This window comes from Barbus barbus (assembly GCF_936440315.1).
Source record: "Barbus barbus genome assembly, chromosome: 7".
Lineage (NCBI taxonomy): Eukaryota > Metazoa > Chordata > Actinopteri > Cypriniformes > Cyprinidae > Barbus > Barbus barbus.
In genome coordinates, this window is record NC_136735.1 from 9,871,245 (window position 1) to 9,893,841 (window position 22,597).

The 22,597-nt window shown below is 37.2% G+C and overlaps 2 protein-coding genes across 5 annotated transcripts; one reads left to right on the forward strand and one right to left on the reverse strand.

The window, feature by feature from the left end:
* The first annotated feature begins 331 nt into the window (after window positions 1–331).
* On the forward strand, window positions 332–9,339 carry LOC306872688 (cytidine and dCMP deaminase domain-containing protein 1-like). Of its 2 annotated transcripts, none has more exons than XM_079421425.1 (9): window positions 332–526; window positions 1,216–1,316; window positions 1,656–1,833; window positions 2,956–3,537; window positions 4,352–4,401; window positions 4,497–4,666; window positions 4,815–5,004; window positions 5,157–5,214; window positions 8,875–9,339. In XM_079421425.1, exons 1-9 carry the CDS (start codon window positions 421–423, stop codon window positions 8,937–8,939), a joined length of 1,500 nt encoding a protein of 499 aa, XP_079277551.1. In that variant the 5' UTR covers window positions 332–420; the 3' UTR covers window positions 8,940–9,339. The 2 variants fall into 2 exon arrangements, with proteins under 2 accessions (XP_079277551.1, XP_079277552.1); XM_079421426.1 differs by having other exon boundaries at window positions 4,815–4,970; window positions 8,875–9,338.
* A 6-nt stretch (window positions 9,340–9,345) lies between these two features.
* Window positions 9,346–22,324, reverse strand: LOC306872689 (calcium-binding protein 39-like). Of its 3 annotated transcripts, XM_079421428.1 has the most exons (10): window positions 21,985–22,299; window positions 19,467–19,524; window positions 18,255–18,390; window positions 14,722–14,886; window positions 14,521–14,639; window positions 12,206–12,374; window positions 12,056–12,115; window positions 11,904–11,969; window positions 11,681–11,824; window positions 9,346–11,261 (listed from the first exon to the last, which is right to left on the reverse strand). In XM_079421428.1, the coding sequence occupies exons 3-10, from the start codon at window positions 18,357–18,359 to the stop codon at window positions 11,082–11,084; spliced, it is 1,008 nt and encodes a 335-aa protein (XP_079277554.1). In that variant the 5' UTR covers window positions 18,360–18,390; window positions 19,467–19,524; window positions 21,985–22,299; the 3' UTR covers window positions 9,346–11,081. The 3 variants fall into 3 exon arrangements, with proteins under 3 accessions (XP_079277554.1, XP_079277555.1, XP_079277553.1); XM_079421429.1 differs by lacking the exon at window positions 19,467–19,524 and having other exon boundaries at window positions 22,196–22,324; XM_079421427.1 differs by lacking the exon at window positions 19,467–19,524 and having other exon boundaries at window positions 21,985–22,306.
* Window positions 22,325–22,597: the final 273 nt, after the last annotated feature.

Below are 22,597 nucleotides of genomic sequence, written 5' to 3' on the forward strand. Positions count from 1 at the left end.
GCTATGTCATCAGTGAAGTAGATTAGTGAGTCTATTGTGGAAGAATTTGACTGGTCTGCCCAGATCTGAAGACTGTTGTGAGTCAGACCCCAATCTCCCAGCATCACAGATGCTCCTGTGACTGCATGAGAGAAATCCCTGCATCCATGTCCCAGTATCTTGTGTGTAGAGCTGTAGAGAAGACCGATTGTCTAATAATGCTAATGCATGTAAAATATCCATCGGGCAGTGTCGGGTGTGGTGTTTGTGTCTCCGCGTGCTGTAATTAATTCAGAATTCTGTGGAATCGAAACAAGCGAGGCGTTAAGAACGGATGCCCCGCCCACATGGTGACGTCAGCGCAAGTAGGAAGAGGACAGCTTGAAGAAAGCGGAGGGGCTGTTGTTCAGTCAATGACAGGTCAATGCTGATCGCGGTTGAATGGCAGCACCGGACAGTCGGCGGTCTCACCGGGATTTCGAGGGTAACGGCGAGGAAGTGCGCAATGCGAGGGATACCGGAGTACAGACGGATGCCAAAGTACAAGGTTAGATTAGCCTGCTTATGGTAACCAGACCCCAGGACAGCTCAACTTTACAGCCTCGTCATCTTCTTCAAAGCCGTTTCACTTCGGCTATTATGATGATTATTGTCGATAATTTATTTACTAGCAGATTATTATGCATTTCATATATATTCTCATTTAGTGTCTATATCAGCAACTTAATTAAAATCTGATGACATTAAGTCTATTCTAATTAGAATTCTGATAAGATTTTATACTAACCGTTGCCTTATAGATTATATATTTTTTATTTTATTTATATTTTATCATCTGCTTTTTGATGCGATGACTTAAAAAAAAAAAAAAAAAAGCTGCATCAATAAAAAAATAAATGAAACTTATCCACCATTATTCTTAATCACAGTGAGTCTTTTCCATAAATATATCATAACTACTACTAGCTGCAAATAATAATATTATAAAAACAGTAATCATTATAATACAGCAATAAAATAATCATAATGTGTTATTATGTACTTATTATGTAAAGAATAAAAAATGATGGAAACAATAAATTAAGAATTAAAAACAAGTAAAAAGCAAATGAGCTAAATTTAAAATGTAACTCATTGAACATCGTGATCTACTTGATTATTGGTATATCTCCATATGTTGTTGTTGTTGTTTTTTGTCACTAGTCTGTTCACAAAAATCCTATTTGTTTGTTTCAGGTCATGGACCTCGACTGTCCAAAGCCAACCTCTTCACATTGTTGAGTCTATGGATGGAACTTTTCCCAAAGAAAGAACCACAGCAACGAGAGAATGATGCAGTAGGCATATTTCCACTAAAGCAATCGTGTGTGTTTTAAGGACAGAGTTTACATTAAAAGCCATTTAAAATGCAGATGAAGATATATTAAGAAAAATGTGTTACAAATGGTCTCTACCCATGTAAATATTCCTGTGAAAACAACAACAACAAAAAACCATTCTCAGACTACAACAGAATAATTATTTTAAAATGGTTTCCCTGTTGTGTGTATAATGACTCATGTGCTCTGAAGATGCTAATGAACTTGTAGTGTGTATGAACTGCAAGGGCTGCTACATCCTATGACTCATTAGCTTTATAATATATGAATAATGAGAGGTATTATATTTGGATCCAGGCTGGAGACAGTGGTCTTGTGGTGGTCCATGAGCGCAAGGTTCTGGGTCTGCATTGCTCCAGCGCGCAGTTACATGCAGGACAGGTGGCTGTGGTCAAACACGGACCCAGACTGAAGGGATGTGATCTCTACTTCTCCAGAAAACCCTGCTCCACCTGCCTCAAGATGCTCATCAATGGTATGTTTACAATGGCACTGTCTATTAGCATATTTATGATAAATAACAGGTTAAAGCAAAAAAAAAAAGGGCAGCACATGCAAAGCATGCAATGACTGTGGCAACTTTAACATTTGAAAGGATACTATGGCAAAGTTAGTGCTTTCCTTATTCAAACTGATTTTTTTTCATGAATATATGGTTGACTTGAAGAATGAAAGCTATATCATACACTTGGAAAATTATGAGTTATATCACTGCTTATTGACACTAGGGGTGTGACAACACACTTAGCTCACAAGATGAACTTGGTTCACTAGAACGAGACAATATTTTAATACTATTTTAAAGAAATTTTCAATGACAAAATATTTGTCTTTTAATTACAAAAAGTAAAACAATGCAGTTGTATTTTGAAATATTTTAACTAATCTAAGGCTGTAACTAATTATTTTGGTAATCAAGTAATCTACTGATTATTTTGATAATTGAGTAATCTGACATTTTTTAGTAACAAATAGACGGCGATGCTTCACTTTACAGCGTGATTAAACAATCTTTAAATTCATTACATTTTAATATTTGGCCACATGCAAACTCAGAAACTTTTATTTTGAAATTGTGATGTACAATAAATGGCATATTTAGAAATATGTTGATGTATTCTCCTGTGTTGGCAAAGGGTTATAAATGATTTACGTTACAAATCTAGTGAGATAATGCACTGTTTTCTCAGATGAACGTTAAGCAATTCAGATTCACAGCATATGCAGAGGAAGAGTTTAGCCCCTCTCACACAGACAGTCTATACTGGTAAATTACCATTAAGAGGTCGTGTGTGAACAGGACCTTTTCAAAAATCCTGGTAAATTTGCTAATGTTAGTTTGGCTGAGTGAAAGCTATGCACCTCTCATACCATTGGTAGGCGAACGCATGGACTCGAAAGTGATATCAACAATTTTTTTTTTTTTCTAAATGTAGGATTTTTTTTTTCCGCAGCCAAACACTGCACGCCGGAGAACTTTAAGAAGCCCTGAAATAAATGTAGTTTTTATCTTATATTTAATTTATTTGATGAATTTTTAACATTTATATCTGAGTGCTAATCTTGCCCCTTGTTGTTACCCTCTCTCTTTGTTTAGCTGGTGTGAGTAGGATATCATACTGGCCCAGTGATGCTGAGATCAGTTTGCTGTCAGGTAGACACGATCATACAGACTCCAGTCACCAGGAAGCTATCTTAGATGCCACAGCTGCAGAAAGACTGAAGTCCAACAGCAGACCCCACATCTGTGTGCTCCTGCAGCCTCTGGACTGCACCATGCAGCAGTTCGTGGACGAAACGTCTCAAAACTGTGACTTCCTTGGGAAGATTGCTGCGGACAATCCAACTCTCGATGTTAAGGATATCTTTAGAAGAGAATGGTGGAACAACTTGGATAAATTCTTGGAGAAGTTCTTTATAAATGATGAGGAACAGCATAAGTATGTGTTGAACAAGATGGGACTGGAGAGCTTCTGTGCAGAACCAAATTTTAGCAACTTAAGGCAGCACATGAGCAATCTTGTTAGGATTCTGGCATCCGCCGCCGCAAGCATTCCGGTTCTAGAAGAAGATTATGGGTTCTTCATGAGAGAGCCTTTAGGGACGGGTTCTCCAGCTTTACCTCAGGATGTGGTGCGACACTGTATCATACAGGCCCGATTACTGGCGTGTAGAACAGGTGAATTCTGTTCAGTTACATTTACTTATTATTCACTTTTTGAACCTTAAACTGCATAAACACATTGCATTACACAAAATAATGTTCTTTTAGCAACGTCATATGACCACTTTAAATATGACCTGAGAATTTACAAAATAGCAACACAATTACCAACAGGTTGGAAATAAAGTGCTAAAGTTTGTCAGTGCTCAGTGAGGAATTGATGGTTAGCTTACCTGTCAGCGTTTTTTTTTTTTTTTTAATTGGTTGCCATCTTTGACCATTTTCACAAAATTTTCAGGGCCTCCGATTGTTTTTTTCTGCTTCTTTGCCGTTTAGTGCTCTTTCAGAAGGTGTTTAATAGCGCCTCCTACTGTATAACAGTGAACACTCTGAAAGCCAGTGTCATTTTTGACTCATTCTTGCCAAATTATTATGCCCCCTCGTTGAAATCGCTACCTGATTGCCTAATCCTAACCCCTCCCCCAAACCTAAACCTACCAATACTAGGGGGCTAATAATCTGGTGGGGGTGAGAATTCGACTCTATACCGGTAAATCTCTGTCTCGTAAATGACGGCAAATTCTATCAATGGCGGGGAAAGAGTTTGAAAAATCTCCATATTTTGAAATCTTTATATCATTATGAGTACTTTATCTAACAGTATGTAATGTCATAAAGTGAGACAGCCCAACTAGTCCATTGCTACTGCTGTTGTTGTTTTCCTGCCAAAATGATATAATTTCCTGGAGGATGATGTAAGGGTGCAAAGTCAAATTGAGGTGCAGTTCAAATGTTTTCTTTTTTGTGTGTGTGCTGTCTCTTTATGTAGAGGATCCTAAATTGGGAGTTGGTGCAGTTATTTGGGCTGAGGGAAAACAGGTGAGCCAAAAACACAAATAAAACTTGACTTCGAGTTTATAAATGTATTTTAAATAAAGAACACCTCTCTGATTTTCTTCTTAAACTACCTCTAGTCGCAATGTGATGGCACAGGTCGGCTTTACCTAGTGGGCTGTGGGTACAACGCCTATCCAGTGGGCTCACAGTACGCAGAGTATCCTCAGATGGATCACAAGCAAGAGGAGAGACGGAACAGGAAGTACAGATACATCCTCCATGCGGAGCAGAACGCGCTCACATTCAGGTGGGACTCATGGGAAGGAGCAGAGCTGTCAGAACAGTTTCCAACAACTCGGTTTAAATGCACTGACTGTATTTGTGAAGAACTCTGAATATCAGGCCATTTGAATGTTCAAATAAATCAATTCATTCTGATTCCCGCCAATCTGCAGGAGCGCAGAGATAAAAGAAGAGGAGAACACAATGATTTTCGTGACCAAATGCCCGTGTGACGAGTGTGTTCCTCTGATCGGCTGCGCTGGAATAAAGCAGATCTACACTACAGACCTGGACAGCAACAAAGTCAAACATGACATCTCCTACCTCAGGTTTGACAAACTCAACGGTGTCCAGAAGTTCATTGTAAGTGTAGAGTAAATCATTATGATAAATGATAAACTTAGGAAAATACCACACCACTGTTATATATTGATGTATTTTCATTTTTTCTTATTTTTGTTTTACATTTATGATAATAAAATAAAACTATAATGCATATATTTTTTATTTTCCAGTGGCAGCAGAAATCATCTGCTAGACATATGTCAGAACAAGCTGCTCCGCCCACAGCAAGTAAGTGTATTTGTGTCACATTTATAAAAACAAATTATAAAAAAAACATTACCAAAGTTTCTCAGTAACTGGATGGGAAAGAAGCAGTTATTTTTCTGAACCCATTATTTAGTCTTTTTTCTTTAGTGAAGTGTTTAATTAGTGTTGAAGTTCAAATTTGTTGGTATTTATTATATTTTTGTAAATCAAAATAAAGATTTTAAGTTGAAATGTACAGGTACATCTCAAAAAATTAGAATATCTTGAAAACGTTACTGTCAAGCAAAGCCAATTCAAACACTTGGGAGAGCTTCACAAGGAGTGGACTGAAGCTGGAGTCAGTGCATCAAGAGTCACCACGCTCAGACATCTTCAGGAAAACGGCTACCAAGCCACTTCTGAAACAGAAACAACGTCAGAAGCATCTTACCTGGGCTAAGGAGAAAAAGATCTGGACTGTTGCACAGAGGTCCAAAGTCCTCTTTTCAGATGAAAGCAAATTTTGCATTTCATTTGGAAATCAAGGTCTGGGGGCATTTTACAGAAAGTTTCTTATCTTAGGTCTTAACTTAAGATATGATATGTTAAATTAGGATTTTTCGCAAATTTGTATTACAGAAGCAAATTTTAACTTGATTTGGGATTCTTATCCTATCTTACAAAATAGTATCTTATCTCTAGTTAGGAAATCTTAAATAGTATAATCAATCCACAATCCACTCTCAGGTCTGTTACCAAGCAACGACACTGCTGATGAGGTAAACAAAATAACAGAAGCTACTTCACTTATTTCTATAATAGAAGCTACTTCACTTATTTCTATAATAGAAGCTACTTCACGCATTAGTCACTTGCACTACAACCATAATGCTCTGTGACACTTTTGTTGGTCTCTATAATGCTGGTTGCAGTTCCTGTGCTAAGTGTTTTGTCATCAAAATACAACACATCTTCAGGGTCCTCCAAGAGTCTTTCTACCATTAAACATCTTTGTTCTTCATTTTCAACTAGTAATAAATATAATACCATTGTCAGACAGCACAGTTGTAAGCGTTTTTTCCGATAGCTTTCAAATAATTGAAGTTAGGACAGCTGTGGGGTTGTCCTAAAGTTAAGACAGTTTTTAGGGTTTTTTGTCAAGTTAGGTTTCTGTAATACCCCTTTCCTATCTGTAGTTAAGATAAGATAACGCACTTAGGAAATGCTGTTCTGGAATAGATTTTGTCCTAACTGAAATGACCATGGTTACCAAACAGATAAGATAAGATTTTAAAGTTAGGATCTTTCTGTAATACACCCTCGGGCTGTGCAAAGCCTGCGACGTGGACGCGATATTACTCTGATGCAGATCATATGCACGACTGCCAGCCTTGAGTGAGTCTTACTAACAACAGCGCGAGAACACCTCCGTTCTGCCCGATCAGCACTGCTCTAGCCAACTGTGTAAACGCCCACCATCTAAAAAGGGCCAGATCGAAAGTTAGGCAAATTAAAACTAAAGAAAAACGTATGTAACTTCAGCTTCAAAATGACAGACAACGAACAAAAAAGGCAATTTGCAAGAGCATATCAAGAGCTCCCTTATCGGTTCTGCTTTCAGTACTGGAGAATAAAAGATACATTTTTAGATGTTTTTATTAGTAGGCTACATGAACCTTATTTTACACATTTTATCTCCCCAACAGATTAATTTGACATAAGTTTATAATGCATGTTCGCTCATTCAGAAGACCGCACACACAGCCCGTGTCTCTGAATGCTTATACTCGCTCCGCTCTGCGTCTCACGGACGAGCCGCACACACGCAGCCGGTCTTGTATTGCTCTTTTATACTCACGGTCTCGCGCCCGGTTCTGCTCCGCAAGTCTCTCACGAGCGCATCTGGCAATATGGACGAGGCCTGACGCACGCGCGCAACCTGTGTCCACTCGCGCCTGGCTCCGCGTTTAAAACGAATGTAAATAACTACTTGCCAATTTCACTTGGATGAAATTAAACATTCAGCACATTTCCCACTTGTTCTTAAAATCCCAAATACTTAAAAATGAATACATCAGCCCGTGTAACATGTACTACTTTAATAATTGACTAAAGACCGTTCTTTATTTATAAAAAATAAACAAATCTTTCCTGTGAAATTCAGTAATTCTGTAAAAGTAGTAATACCATTATAATCTTCCCTGCAGAAAAAAACCCCCCAGTACAACCCTTCCCAAAACACAATAGAAAATGTAATGGATTTAAGGGTTATAATGGGAATTGTTATCTATTGCATTTTATTGGTGGGATGTAATCAAAGTCTCTTTATATAGTCTTTGATGTAATCTAGCAGATGGCAACCAATAGAACAACAGTAATTCCTATTGGAATAATGCCCAAAACAAAAAGGAATTTTGTATTGGTTTTTATGGAAATTATAAGAATTTCTGTGATGGTTTCTATTGTTTTTTTTTTGTTTTGTTTTTTCAGCAGGGTAATGATACTCATACTGTCCTGCACATTATTGACAATATTGAGCTGAAGCTTGACTTTGCAAATTTAAAATCTCAATCGCAATATCTGTCAAACAAATCGCAATTAGATATTTTCCCCAAATCGCACAGCCCTAATACACCCCCTGGATACTGGAGGAAGAGTGGAGAGGCACAGAATCCATGTTGCTTGAAGTCCAGTGTGAAGTTTCCACAGTCAGTGATGATTTGGGGTGCCATGTCATCTGCTGGTGTTGGTCCACTGTGTTTTCTGAAGTCCACAGTCAACGCAGCCATCTACCAGGAACTTTTAGAGCACTTCATGCTTCCTTCTGCTGACAAGCTTTATGGAGATGCTGATTTCATTTTCCAGCAGGACTTGGCACCTGCCCACAGTGCCAAAGATACCAAAAGCTGGTTCAATGACCATGGTGTTACTGTGCTTGATTGGCCAGCAAACTCGCCTGACCTGAACTCCATAGAGAATCTATGGGGTATTGTCAAGAGGAAGATGAGAGACACCAGACCCAGCAATGCAGATGACCTGAAGGCCGCTATCAAAGCAACCTGGGCTTCCATACCACCTCAGCAGCGCCACAGGCTGATTGCCTCCATGCCACGCCGCATTGATGCAGTAATTCATGCAAAAGGAGGCCCAACCAAGTATTGAGTGCATAGATATGAACATACCTTTCAGAAGTCTGACATTTCTGTTTAAAATATCCTTTTTTTTTATTGATCTTATGTAATATTCTAATTTTCTGAGACTGAATTTTGGGTTTTCATTATCTGTACGCCATAATCATCAAAATTTCAAGAAATAAAGGCTTGAAATATTTCGCTCTATGTATAATGAATCTTTATAATATATGGGTTTCACTTTCTGAAATGACAAAAAATAGACCTTTTTCACGATATTCTAATTTTTTGAGATGTACCTGTATAAGTGAAAGTATAAAATGTAAGGTCCTGCTTGCCAGGTTTTCTCCATTTCTTCTTCAGTAGCTCATTGAATATAATAATTGGATTTAAATGGTCCTGTGGTATGACAAAGACCATTTTAAAAGTATATTCAAATGTTCTGAGTACTCATATAGTATAATAACTGTTCAAACATTCAGTCTGAAGTTCTTAATAATTAGATGGAATATAGCATGTGACACCCGCTATATATATATATATATATATATATTTTTATTTTTTTTTGCAGATGGCTGCATGAAACGAAGAGAGGAGGAAACTCATTTTCAGTGTAATAAGAGACTGAGATCATAGAAGACGTTTCGAAAGCTGCTCCCCTGCCATGATGGCAGCAACAGATCGTTCAAACACTATTAACCTGCCATACTCATGCAGCATGATTCAAATCAGTATCATCTTACCATTACAATACAGCATAAAAGAGGGAAGATGTTTTACGTTTCATTAGTTTACCAGCCTGTTAAAAATTTAATTATATGCATTTTAGAAACGGAAAAATGTGTTGAAAGGTTTTAAAATGGCACACAAAAAGTTTTTAAATGTATCAAATTGAAGGGATAAGCAGAACTGGCCATGTGTTCACACAATATATTACTATTTAAATGTGTTCTTAATTTACAGTGTAAAATATATACAGAACCCAATGTCCTTTTTTCTTTGGAAAAAAATAAAAATAAGGGAGTCAACAATGTTGCTAATGCTTCAGTTGGTCTTTATTGAAATGGTACTATCTGCATTTCAGATGGAAACTGCACCTGTATGTGTAGTAGGAAAAAATTTAATTCAAATTTAACACGTTTTGGCATCTTCAATGTAACTGCTGACAAATATATTTAATCAATTTGGCTTCATGCGAATAATTAGAAAATAGTTGCTTTAGAGTACAAATGAATTTGCGTCACACTGTGAGTGATGGGTCTTAACCAGCAAAGCATATTTCATCCCATAAACCTAAGACGATCGTAATAAAACAATCAATCAACTGTAGAGGAAAAAAAAAGATTGAAATTTAATGAATTTTCTTCAACAGCATAACTCAAATATAGTGAGTTAAAGAGGTTCATTGCTTAATCAAGCTAAATATGCTCAATGAGAACATATTAAAAACAAAAAGAAATTAAGCTCCCCCTTCCAAAATTTCTTCTCAAAAAAAAAAAAAAAAAAAAAAAAAAAAAAAAAAAGAGCAAAATAGTAAATTAACAACTCAAGATCAAAAGGCACCTATTTGCACATTTGTGTCCTAATTTCATCTTGTTTTTTAGCTATGCAAGAATCTACTTCTGTCAAAATCAACAAAGACAGATGAATCATGGGTTATAGCACGAAATACATACTACAGTAAAATGTATACTATAGTATAGAAATGAATAGAATACTACAGCTGCACTACAGTATAAGACGTACTTTAGTATGATGTACTAAAGTTAAGAAATACTATAGCACTAGGGTTACTATAGTATAAAGCATACAATAGTAATACCACAGCACTATAGCTATACCTCACTTATCTACAGGAAATCTACGAGTTGGAATATACACCGGTTCACTTAGTGCCAAAGTTGATTTTTCAAAATTCTTCTAAAACGGCAACCACCTTAAGAGTAAAATCAGCATTTGTCTTTTTTTTTAACATAGGTACACATCAAATAAAAATATATAAAACAAAATAGCGATGCTTTCCGATCAGAGAAACGGCCTGGCAGCAACTCAAAATGTACACGAAGACCCACAGATGCTCTTTCTGTTTCAGCTCAGATAAACAATTAAAATACTGATAAATGAATTCATCCTTCTAAATTCTTATAAAACACAAACAGAATACAGAGAACAGGGAGGAAATCATCAGGTTTGTAGTGTTCGGGCGAATGAAATAAAAGCGGATGCTGATGCCAGAGAAAAGCCACGAGAAGTCGACAAAGGAGGAATGCAAGAAAGATTAGTGCAGTAACAAGCCTTCAAGAGAAAATCAACAGCTCATAATTAATCTTTTGGGAATTTCAACGCTTTTCCAGCAATATCCAAATAACACAATCTCTTCTAGCATAGCGAAACTGCCGTGTTGTGGCGCTGCTGGTGCCACGGAGAATGTAGAGTGTCCATGCTCGCGAAAAACATCCGCAAACGGAAAATGAAAGTTTACCTGTACTTCCTCATCTGCATGGTGTCTTGATGTTCTTACACGGTTCTTCCCATAACTCAAACTGGCTGACTCCTACTTTTAAACCATACTATCATGGCACGAGAGATTGCAATAAAATAAAACATGAAAGGAGGAAAAAGAAAAGCAAATAAGAACACAGAACATCAATGATCAGGAACCTTCTTTTGTACGCCTCAGAACTAAGAAAAGACAAACATTTTCAAGATTTTAAATAGAATTATTATTGTTAATATATTTTTTGTGTTTTTTTTCCCTAATACTGCAATAGCTAGAGTTTAGGAGGCTGGCTTCTTTAGGTCTCGTATTTGTTTGATGAGGTACGTCTTTTCGTCGTTAAACTGCTCGTCGTCTGTGCGATCCTTCTGAAAGTTGCTAAGGAAGTCGATGAGTTTCGTTTGGTTCTTCAATAGAATGTCTACGATGGGCTGGGTTTTATTTGGATTGGCCACAAACACCTGAAGAAATGCACAGAAAAAAAATTAAGATTAAGAAAAAGATAAATTAATAAATTTGTTATGTTTTGCATATTACTAATCAAAAATTAAGTTTTAATATATTTACAGTATGAAATTTACAAAATATCTTCATGGAACATGATCTTTGCTTAATACGATAATGATTTTTGGCATAAAACAAAAATGGATAATTTTGACCCATACAATGTATTTTTGGCTATTGCTACAAATATACCCCAGCGACCTGAGACTGGTTTTGTGCTCCAGGGTCATATATGGCCTTTAGAATTTTTGGAACATAATGCATGTCATATAAACCACAATTTTGATCAATTTATAGTGTTTCCCCCCATTTTGGAGTTGACACTGACATTTTTCATGCACCATTTTTTATTTTTTTTTGAAAGAATAAGGTGTACCTTGAAGACATGGAAAGCCTCAAACTGAATGTTGGGGCTCTTGTCTCTCAGGAGGTTCATCATGAGCTTCAGGTTCTCTGGTTTACTGATGTACCGTGTCATGACTGTGAAGTTGTGTCTGTCCAGGAGCAGTTCACCCAGCAGCTGTCACATAACACACAAACACGCGATGTTAATGACAGGACAGGCTAGAGAAGACAAAAATGAATGTCACAACACACACCTTCAACGACTGTCTCTTGGTCACATAGTTCTCAGAGTGAAGCAGTTTCTCATAGTTATCAAAAACCTGGAAGATCAAGGACAGCAATTTAAAAATGTTAGTTTTCCTAAATTCTATGATAAAAATGAACATCCAAAAAAGTTACATATTACCGCGTCATAGTTCTGTTCTAAAAATTCCGCCACCAGAACCTTGTGTCTTGTGAGCAGGTCCTGTAAAAATAAATGTTAAATGGTACTCGTTACTCTTTTTATGTAACAATTAACAATGTGTTAAATAAAAATAAAAAAAATAGCACTTACCTTGAAGGTGGCAAACGCGTCAGAGGCAATGTCAAATGTGGACATCTCCACATAGCCAAAGAAATCTTTAAAGTGTTCAGAGTGGAGGATGATTTTGGCGAGAGGTTCATGCCGGATGCACTCGCGCAGCATAATCCCACAATTCAATGCCACCTGAGGAGTCTCATACCTGCCACAGCAGAAAAGTTCGCATTAATGTGAAGCCATGTTCAGGAAAACACAACTTCATGATTTTGGATCTATTCTATGTTTGGTCTTCTGATCTTGTTAAAATTACACTTGTTAACTGCACTTGTTAAAATTACAAATGACTTACTTCTTGCTTCAGATCAAGGCTGCATCTCATTGCTAGTATTACTTGATCTTAGTGCTGCGTTCAACACTATAGACCATGACATACTCATAGATCGATTACAAAACTATACTGGTATTCAAGGGCAGGCTTTAAGATGGTTTAGATCCTACCTGTCCGATCGCTACCACTGTTCATTTAAAAGGAGAGTCATCACAATTATCACCAGTAAAGTATGGAGTACCACAAGGATCTGTCCTAGGTCCTCTGCTATTTTCAATATACATGTTGCTTCTTGGTAATATTATTAGAAAATACGGGATTAGTTTTCATTGTTATGTTGATGATACTCAACTATATATCTCAACAAGACCAGATGAAACTTCTAAACTAAGCTAATAGATTGTGTAAAAAATGTAAAAGATTGGATGACCAATAATTTCCTCCCATTAAATTCAGATAAGACAGAGAGATTACTTATTGGACCAAAGAACAGTACACAGAATCTCTTGGATTACAATTTGCAACTAGACGGATGTACTGTTACGTCCTCTAAAGTAAAAAATCTGGGTGTTATATTAGACAGCAACTTGTCCTTTGAAAATCATATTTCCCATGTTACAAAAACAGCATTCTTCCATCTTAGAAACATTGCCAAGCTTCGAAACATGCTACCTGTTTCTGATGCAGAAAAGCTAGTTCATGCATTCATGACCTCTAGACTGGACTATTGTAATGCACTGCTAGGTGGTTGTCCTGCATCTTCAATAAACAAGCTACAGATAGTCCAAAATGCAGCGGCTAGAGTTCTTACCAGGTCAAGAAAATATGATCATATTACCCCAATTTTACAGTCTCTGCACTGGCTACCTATTAAGTTCCGTATCATTTACAAAATATTATTACTTGCCTATAAGGCCCTAAATGGTTTAGCCCCTGCGTACCTAACTTGTCTTCTACCACGCTACAATCCAACCCGCTCCCTAAGGTCGCAAAACTCTGGACTTTTGGTAGTACCTAGGATGGCAAAGTCTACTAAAGGAGGTAGAGCTTTTTCACATTTGGCTCCCAAACTCTGGAATAGCCTTCCTGATAACGTTCGGGGTTCAGACACACTCTATCTGTTTAAATCTAGATTAAAGACACATCTCTTTAGCCAAGCATTCACATAATGCATCTTATAATCTTGTACTGCAGTTATATCTGATCAAATGTACATTATTATTATTATTCTTCAGCTTGGGTTGAACAAATCATCTTTGCTTAGATGGAACAGCAGCTACGCTAATTAGGTCTCTATTTGTTTCTCTGTTTCTGGGATTAACATCCCGTGGTAACTGGGAATTACAAAAGCTTCAGTCTGGATCCAACCCTTAAATGATCTGAGATGACCGAACACCTGAGAAAAGATAATGCCAACCCCTCAGAGAACTTCGGAGGATGCCAATGCTCAGACAACATACAGAATTACCAAATTTTGCCATAAGTCAGACATATTAAGGTTCTGCAATATATAAATATATTGTGGAAACTTAAATTCCGGTAGAGCTGCTTTGCAACAATTAGTATCGTAAAAAGCGCTATACAAATAAACTGGAATTGAATTGAATCTTGATTTTAGATCTAAACTTGCTAAAATAAATAGATGGTGTCTGATGGAATGGAAACAGCGCCGTGGACAGGGTAAATATTTATGTGAAGCATTCGTATAGTTTGTATTTTTTATCTTTTATTTTTTTAGTTTGTATAGGGTAAATATTTATATATAGTATACTTATTGTTAAAATCTGTAAGTAGGTTAGTAGTGTATAGGTTTATAGTGTTTTTTTACTTCATTGTTGTATGTCTGTATTTATGTAGCACCGTGGTCCTGCGAGGCACGACATTTCGTTCCACTATATGTCCCCACATGTAGCGGAATGACAATAAAGCTCAACTTGAACATTTCAAAGCTTTTCCTAGCCAGCAGTTTCAAAGTAACATGCTTACGTGCTGCATTTCAAAAATAGCTATCATCTCTCACCCTTTGAGTAAGATGAAAAGAACTTCCTGATGAGAGCAGAAATATTCCACCGTTGGACTGCGGGTCCCGATCTGCCTGCGCAGGATGTTGTTGAAGATCTGACAAACGTCCTTTTTACCCTGTGAACACGCATAGACAATGTTGTTATACCTATTATTACAATCATAAATAAAAAGATAAGAGAACAAGCCGTATCCTCACCTCAAAATCGATGACCTGCAGGTTTTCCACCAGTGAGATGAGCAGGCCGCTGTTGTAGAGCTCTTGGGCCAGTTGGGCCACCGTTTCGGTGTGTGGCTCCTTGTCGTTAGTGCCGTACAGGATCTCCTTCATCGCCACCAGACATTTCGACACCTCCTCTGAAGCCTGACAAACACACAAAAATCACTTTTTCACAAATAATCACTACAAAACATGGTGATAACTCAATACATTTCCACACGCGAGTGTTCAGAGCATGGGGCATAAATGCCGCATATTGCTCTGAACAGCTAAAAGGATTCTGGGTAATTTCACATGTAAGCTCATTATACAAAGAACATCATTAGCTATTTATCAGCTGCTGAAACAGCTCGGTTTGAAAGTGTGAAGGTATCGTGGAGAATATGGATTTCCCTCCAGCTGGAAGAGCCCCAGGCCATCGGAGTTACAATCAGCAGGTTCCCAGTACTTCAATCGCTTGACTTTAACACAGGGCTGCTGAAAAGAGCCTTAGCGGACAGATGAAAATGAGCAAGAGGTCGGGCAGTGGAGCGATATTCCCACCTCTCCGACATCTTTGTACTCGCAGGCACAAACACAAGCGCTTCCAGGAACCCGAACTCTCTCATTTGGGTCTATTAAGGATGTACTGAAAATGGGATTCATATTCAGTAAATTGAGCCACTCGTTGACATCGAGATTAAAATTAAAGTTACCTTAAAGGGTAAGTTCACCCAAAAATAAAAATTGTCAATTACTCACCCTCATGTCACTCCAAACCCGCAAGACCTTCAGTCATCTTCGGAACACAACGCTTTTGATGGAATCTGAGAGCTCTCTGACCCTCCCATAGACAGCAAGGAAAGTGCAAAGAAAACTTTTTTCAACAATTCTTCTCCCTGAGTTACTTCCGCCTTTTTTGAGAGTACCCCAGAACATAATCAATATTGTTTACGTTCAGCATGCGCGCGCTGTCTACTGAACGTAAACAACGCTGATTATGTTGATTATGTTCTGGGGTACTCTCAAAAATGGTGGAAGACGGTAATAACTTATGTTATCATTTTTGCGCACAAAAAGTATTCTCGTCGCTTCGTAAAATTACGTTTGAACCCCCGATGGCACATGGACTATTTTACCGATGTCATTGCTATTTGTCTGGACCTTGATCGTGTCAGGATCCTTGCCATATATGGAGGGTCAGAGAGCTCTCGGATTTCATCAAAAATAGGTCTTACGGGTTTGGAACGACATGAGGGTGAGTAATTAATGACAGAATTTTCATTTTTGGGTGAACCCTTAAAAAGAAAAAAAAAAACATTAAAAATTATTTACTTGAAATAAAAAAAAATTAACTAAATATAAAATACAAAACTGAAAAAACAATTACCATCTCACTATGTGCCAATGCAACATTTCACAATTTAATTTAAAAACTAAAATAACTAAACCCAAGTAAAATGAATAAATATAGAAACTACACAGCCATTAAAAAAACCTATAAAAGAGACAAATACATAAAATTACAACAAAATTAAATTAAAGTGAAAAATTTAAAAATACAAATCTAATTCAAAATATGAAACATATACAGTGGTGTGAAAAAGTGTTGGCCCCCTTCCTGATTTTTTTGCATGTTTGTCACACTTTGATATTTCAGATCAAACTAATTTAAATATTAATCAAAGATAACAATTAAACACAACATGCAGTTTTTAAATGAAGTTTTTTTATTATGAAGGGAAAACAAAATCCAAACCCACATGGCCCTGTATGAAAAAGTGCTTTCCTCCAAAACCCTTTTTCACACAGGGCCATGTGGGTTTGGATTTTGTTTTCCCTTCATAAAAAAAACCCTTCATTTAAAAACTGCATGTTGTGTTTACTTGTGTTATCTTTGATTAATATTTAAATTTGTTTGATGATCTGAAAGCTCTTTGAAAAAAAAAAAAAAAAAAGAAGGTCAGTCATCTAAAGAGGAGATTTTCTCAGATGCTAATCTCAATTTCAGACTGCATGTCTCCGTTATTCTGGTGTGCACTGCTCTCAAAACTGCCAAAGGTCATTCACAGACATTTCCCTACTCTAAACAGCAAATCATATTAAAAAAAAGTACTGGATTTAAGTTAATACTCAAATCAAGTGTGGTGAAGCACAATTACAGTCTTATATCAAAATGCATATCTACATTTTGAGCACATTTTATTATAGGATAAGATTAGTCTCAGCCTCAGACGTCACGCCCACGGACCGTTGGCTAAACGTCTGATGCATATGGCACACTTTTCTGGAAACACTTCAGGAATGTCGAAGTCATCATCTGATTGGTTGAGTTAAACCGGATTTCCGGGAGAAATGTGTCGCGTTTATTTTCGGTCCGTCGGGAAACAAAGATGCCGTGGCCCAAACCCCCTCACGAAAGAAGAAAGCCGTCGTGTTTACAAATGTGACGACAAACGCTTATCAGGGTCAATAAACGCTGGATTTTCAAAAGTATGAAATATTTAAATTTAGCGGCACAGAATCTTTAAAATACAGCTGAGAGTTATTGTGGCGACATTTCCACTCCCTGAAACATGACGCTGAATGAAACAAACAATGATTTTTTTTGTTTGACATGTCAGTCAAACGGCCTCATGGGCGGGCCTTGGCCAATGAAAGCGGCCATCTATTCCAGACCTTCAGCCGTCAGTCTGAAGGTCTGGCTACGCGAGACTAGGATAAGATGAATCATGTCCACTGCTGAATGAAGTTCTCCGTCTGATCTACTGCACTGTTTTAAAACACTTATTTGCCTTTGGCCTGGCCTACGTCTCTGAAAAAGCAAATGAAAAATGCAAAAACACACTGGAAAAATCAGCAGTGGAAAGAAGGCTGATTTAGAGGACAACGCTGATATTGTGGTTAAAAAGAGCTATAATGTGTCTCAGGGTAAACTGTAGAGAGGCCTAGGAAACTTGAGCATCATCTCTCAATAGTCAAATTCATTATGCAATCATCTGAGGGTTTCTGTAACAACTGGGATTAATACCAGAATGAAATGGAATAATATACTAGGATAAGAGTGGAAAAATAAGGGAGAAAAAAATCTGACCGTTGGACCAAGGTAAACAGAGGGGAAAATTTACTAAACGTTTGTTCTACATTTGCACAATGTATTTCAGTGAAGAAACACACGTAGTCCATCTTAAGCGAGCACTAAATGCACTGGAACGGCCCTGTGGTAAACTCTTGTCATTATTTGCTGTGTAAACACGCTTCATTTGTTGCAAATTAAGCTAATTATCATGATGGAGTGATGCTGTACAGTCCTGTAAAGTATGCCAGATTGCAGCAATCTGCTGCATCCTTTAAAAAGCTAGCAATCAGAGCCTGCCTGCAAGATGGGCAATAACTCCTCACCAATAGTGCTCAGCACACATTTTTTTGCCATGTTTGCACTGTTACCTAATATAATTCCTATAGTGGAACAAGTGTTATCTGCAGGTGTTATTCACTCATAATACCCACAGGGACTGCTCTCAAACTCATACCTTCTCTGTCTTCTTGTCCTGCTTCTTGACCAGGATTGAGAGATTGTCCTTCAGGGTCTTCACAATTTCTGTGGGGTTCTTGGGAGGTTTACCAAATAGTGGCATGGTTGCGGCCGTAGACTTCTTGCTTTAGAACCTGGAGTAAAAAACAAACAAAACAAGAACAGAAAAGGACAGAGGTCAATGGTTTTTTTGACTGCCCTCTTCTGACAGCAAAATTCTGAGACAAAAAAACCCATTCTTCTACAGTTTAAAGTAGGCAATTGCCTGAAATATTTAACTGGGAAATACTCTACGGATCAAACACAGCACATATACATATTTGACTGAAAATAAAATTTCTCATGATCTTCAAAACCTTTTTAAATAAAATCTGTTTAAATGCTTGAAATTAGACAAATACAAACAGTGCCTACTGCCTACTTATACATTTCTTTTTAAAAACAAAATTGTCAAACTTTTTCTGACTATTATTCAATGAATATTTTTCTAAAAATGTGGTCAAGTCACAAAGAGGAGTAATTTTGTCCCATTAAAACTAATGCTATTTTAGTATTATTTATATAGGCCAATTAGTGTAATAATATATTGAATATCTTATTTTTTTCAGCTTTCATTTTAAATTTAGAAGTGTCATTTTGTTGTCCTTTTATTATTAGTTTGACATTTTTTATTTAGCCTGTTAGTTTTTGCATCTAACACTTATATTTACAATGATATTTTATGCTTTATTTCAAATAATGAAAATGTATCTGTAATAGTTTCAGGTTTACTTAATAACACAGATTCAAACTAATTACAGATCACCAATAATAATTAAGGACAGTAATGATCTGAAATTCCACCTCAGGCTGCTAGTAAGTGGCTTTAATTATGTAATTTCAAGATATTTATTTTTTTACTTCCACTTGAAGTAAAAAGTACTTCTCGGTTTGATTTAATGAAATCTGTGCATAGCAGAAACAAAGCCATTGTGACAGGGTTGACACCAGAATGAAAATGTCAGAGGAACTTTTCAGAAGTGACTTAAACCACATAATGAGGAGAATATTCACTGTTTTTCCAAGAGAACCTAGTGAAACTTGTGACTGGTAATCCTGTGATCTAAGAACCTAAGCTCTCTGTCTGTGTGTGTGTGTGTGTGTGTGTGTTTGTGTGTGTGAGAGAGTCCTAGAGTCCACTGTTCCTGTTGGAAATTTCCTGTTCCTCCACCTGTCAGCAGCTGCTCTTTGATCAGATTCCCTTCATACTGGTGCTGCGTCTGACATATCTAACAATATAAACTTACAATTAATGATTACATAAAGCATAGCCTATCTAGTTTGATAGCACCTTCTGTAAAGAGTACTTTGGAGAAACAACTCTAACCCCCGGTTTCACAGACAAGGCTTAAGGCTAGTCCCAGACTAAAATGTAAGTCTGAGCTGTTTCAACTGTCTTGCACTGACTGATCTTAAAATAAATCAGTGCCTTTGTTTTGTCTCAAGATGCACCCCAGTAATGTTTTTTTCTAAGCATGTTTATAAAAATGACTTAAATGTCCTAACTGAACTATGGCCTAATCTTGGCTTAGTCTAAGGCCTGTCTGTGAAACCGGGCCAATACGTTTTGAATTTACTGATCATACTAGTCTTAGTCCACTCTGCAATCTAGGTGTGTTTAAAGACTTACAATAATTCACTATGCAAACACTGCCAGCAATAAAAGCAAGACCTGACCCACCTCAGTCATGACAAAGTCATAAGTCATCATAACTGATCTGCAGCAACAAATGCCACCCTCACCTCACCCACGTTTACTATCACAATATCACCTGAACCATCAAAAGGCCCATCGCTGAGGAATGTCACATGACCACATTTATTTAGCAGTGAGTGAACAGTCTTCTATTTGCTGTGTGACAGTGTTAGGAATTTCATATAGTCCTTGACAAAGAAAAATAAAGAAAGCACAAACCTCCACCTTTGTTTACCATCTGTAAATACCACATTCAACATGGAAGAACTCAATCTGTGGCACATAGACTACATAATTCATAAAGCAGCGAAACCCTTGTGAGAAACCAGTGAGAATTACTCCAAAGAATACACAATTATTCATCTACTTGTCAAGACAATTACTATACAACATAACGGCAGTGATATTACCGGTAATTAAAACAATATTATTGCACTGGAATAGAGTAGAAAACGGCCACATTTATGCAAGAATATAATACATTTGGCAGGAGGACAAATAGGGTTGCAAGTTTAGTCAAAAGTAAGCTGTCAGTCAATTTGTGATTGTCAAAAATAGGGTTGTGCTTTTTGATAAACTCGTATAAATTCAATAAATTAAATAAAAAAAAATTTGTTGACAGTTGAATGATTGAACTTTAACACTAAGGTCATAGTATATATAATACTAATAACAATGTATAATAAATTAATATAATAGAATATAATTTAATATTATTAAATGTATATACATAATTTACATTTTATTTTATTAAATTATTAATTTTATTTATTTATTGCCAAACAACGTAGTTTTCTGGAATTTCTTGGTGCGCTCAAACACAACTAAGACCAAAAAAAACAAACAAACAAGCAAACACATTTGTACATACATAAATTATTGAACTACAGATGCATAAGTGCCAGAAGAGTTTAAAACATGGACCATTCTATAATAGGTACTTTTCAAAAAGCATGCAGACTTAAGCATGCCAGAATTTACTAATTTATGCTCTACCAAGTTTGTAAAAAAAAAAAAAAAAGTGGGGACACCGCTAAACATTTTGGTAATTTAAACTAATAGTATGTGTGTGTATAATATATATATATATATATATATATATATATATATATATATATATATTTTTTTTTTTTTTTTTTTTTTTTCATGGAAAAAGATCTTTACGTAATAGTCTTTTTGGCATTAAAGAAAAATCGACAATTTTTACCAGTACAGTGTATTGTTGGCTATTGCTACAAATATACCCGTGCTACTTATGACTGGTTTTGTGGTCCAGTGTATATATAATATAAAACAGGTTTAATTAAAAGTAATGAAATGAATTTACAATTAATGTAATATCTCTTAATAAACAGATAATCAATAAATTATGCCATTAATTTTGACACTGTTGAAAGTTTTCCCAAACACAAACAATTAAAAAAAAAAAAAAAAAATTACAGACTCCACATTATTCCATCACAAAAAAAGGTTGAATGCATGCTATTTTTAACGTCAGTCGTCAGATTTGTGTGACAGAAGTTCTAAAAGCTGCCTATCAGGCCTAAAGTGAGCCATCTGACAGAGTTGGTGTTGTGTAGAATCGTGCTGAAATGCATGTAGAATAGAGTGAACAGGCCCTCCGGTGCATGATCCGCGTGTGTTTGTGTTGAACTGAGTGAACGGGCCTTGCAGTAGCGTGATCTGTTTCAGGCCTGTTCACTCATTTCAACACAAACAGCAGCAGCAGGATTACAGCGTGACAGCGCGCGAGCCGCTCACAATGTAACACGCGAACAGCACGGAACAATGAAGCAGTTCAGACGCTCGCGACTCAAACACTCAGCCTGTCCGCCCCGTTACCAAAAACAAGCCCGACATGCGGAAAACTGGGCGTACGTTTAGCTTATTATCGTACGACACCAGAATAAAAGACACGCAGCTCAATGTTGAGAAATCTGAGCTTTGAAATCAACCAAATGTTTCTGTGAGGTGTGAAATGTTGAATACTTACAGTGCTGCGATGTAATTGTGTCTTCCGCGGCTGCTGTGGCTCTGTGTGTGTGTGTTAGCGAGCAGCAGACTCTCTCCCTCTGTGTGTGTGTGTGTGTGTGTGTCTGCGCGCGCACGCTGAACGTCAGCGGAATGTGTGCATAAGCGAATTAAACACTGACTGACTCAAACGCGTATATCTGCACAAGACATGATGGGTTTGTAGCACAAACTCGCTGTCGGGTGGCTTTCCGCGGTTGAAGGATGATCTGGGATCGGTCCCGTGTCCGTCTGCGTCGGGTTGGTCTTCACTGCGCGAGCTGATCTGAGGTCAGATGCAGACTGGCGCTTCCTCCCTCACTGAGGCGAGGCGTCGTGTTACCCGGATGTGGATGTGTTCAGACTCTATTATGAAGAGATGCAGGCTAAAATAAGTGCATGACTCATGATTTTGAATCACGATGTTTTAAACTGTCGCGTCATATACCTGCCTGAACTATTGAATGACGCTGTCACAGCTAAAGTGCGCAGTGTGTCGCGGAAGCGCTGAGACTCTGAGTCACCGATCAGTGGCTGTTGCCCTGCTGGGAAATCTGTGCAATTTGTACAGGTTCAACTGGAAAACTAATGTTTTT

Coding starts and splice junctions, on each gene's coding strand:
- LOC306872688 (XM_079421425.1), top strand. CDS start 421: ATGGCAGCACCGGACAGTCGGCGGTCTCACCGGGATTTCGAGGGTAAC. Junction 4,402..4,496: donor TTTGGGCTGAGGGAAAACAG/GTGAGCCAAAAA, acceptor AACTACCTCTAG/TCGCAATGTGATGGCACAGG. Junction 5,215..8,874: donor AGCTGCTCCGCCCACAGCAA/GTAAGTGTATTT, acceptor TTTTTTTTGCAG/ATGGCTGCATGAAACGAAGA.
- LOC306872689 (XM_079421429.1), bottom strand. CDS start 18,359: ATGCCACTATTTGGTAAACCTCCCAAGAACCCCACAGAAATTGTGAAG. Junction 14,887..18,254: donor AGGACAAGAAGACAGAGAAG/GTATGAGTTTGA, acceptor TGTGTTTGTCAG/GCTTCAGAGGAGGTGTCGAA. Junction 12,116..12,205: donor ACGCGTTTGCCACCTTCAAG/GTAAGTGCTATT, acceptor TTATTTTTACAG/GACCTGCTCACAAGACACAA.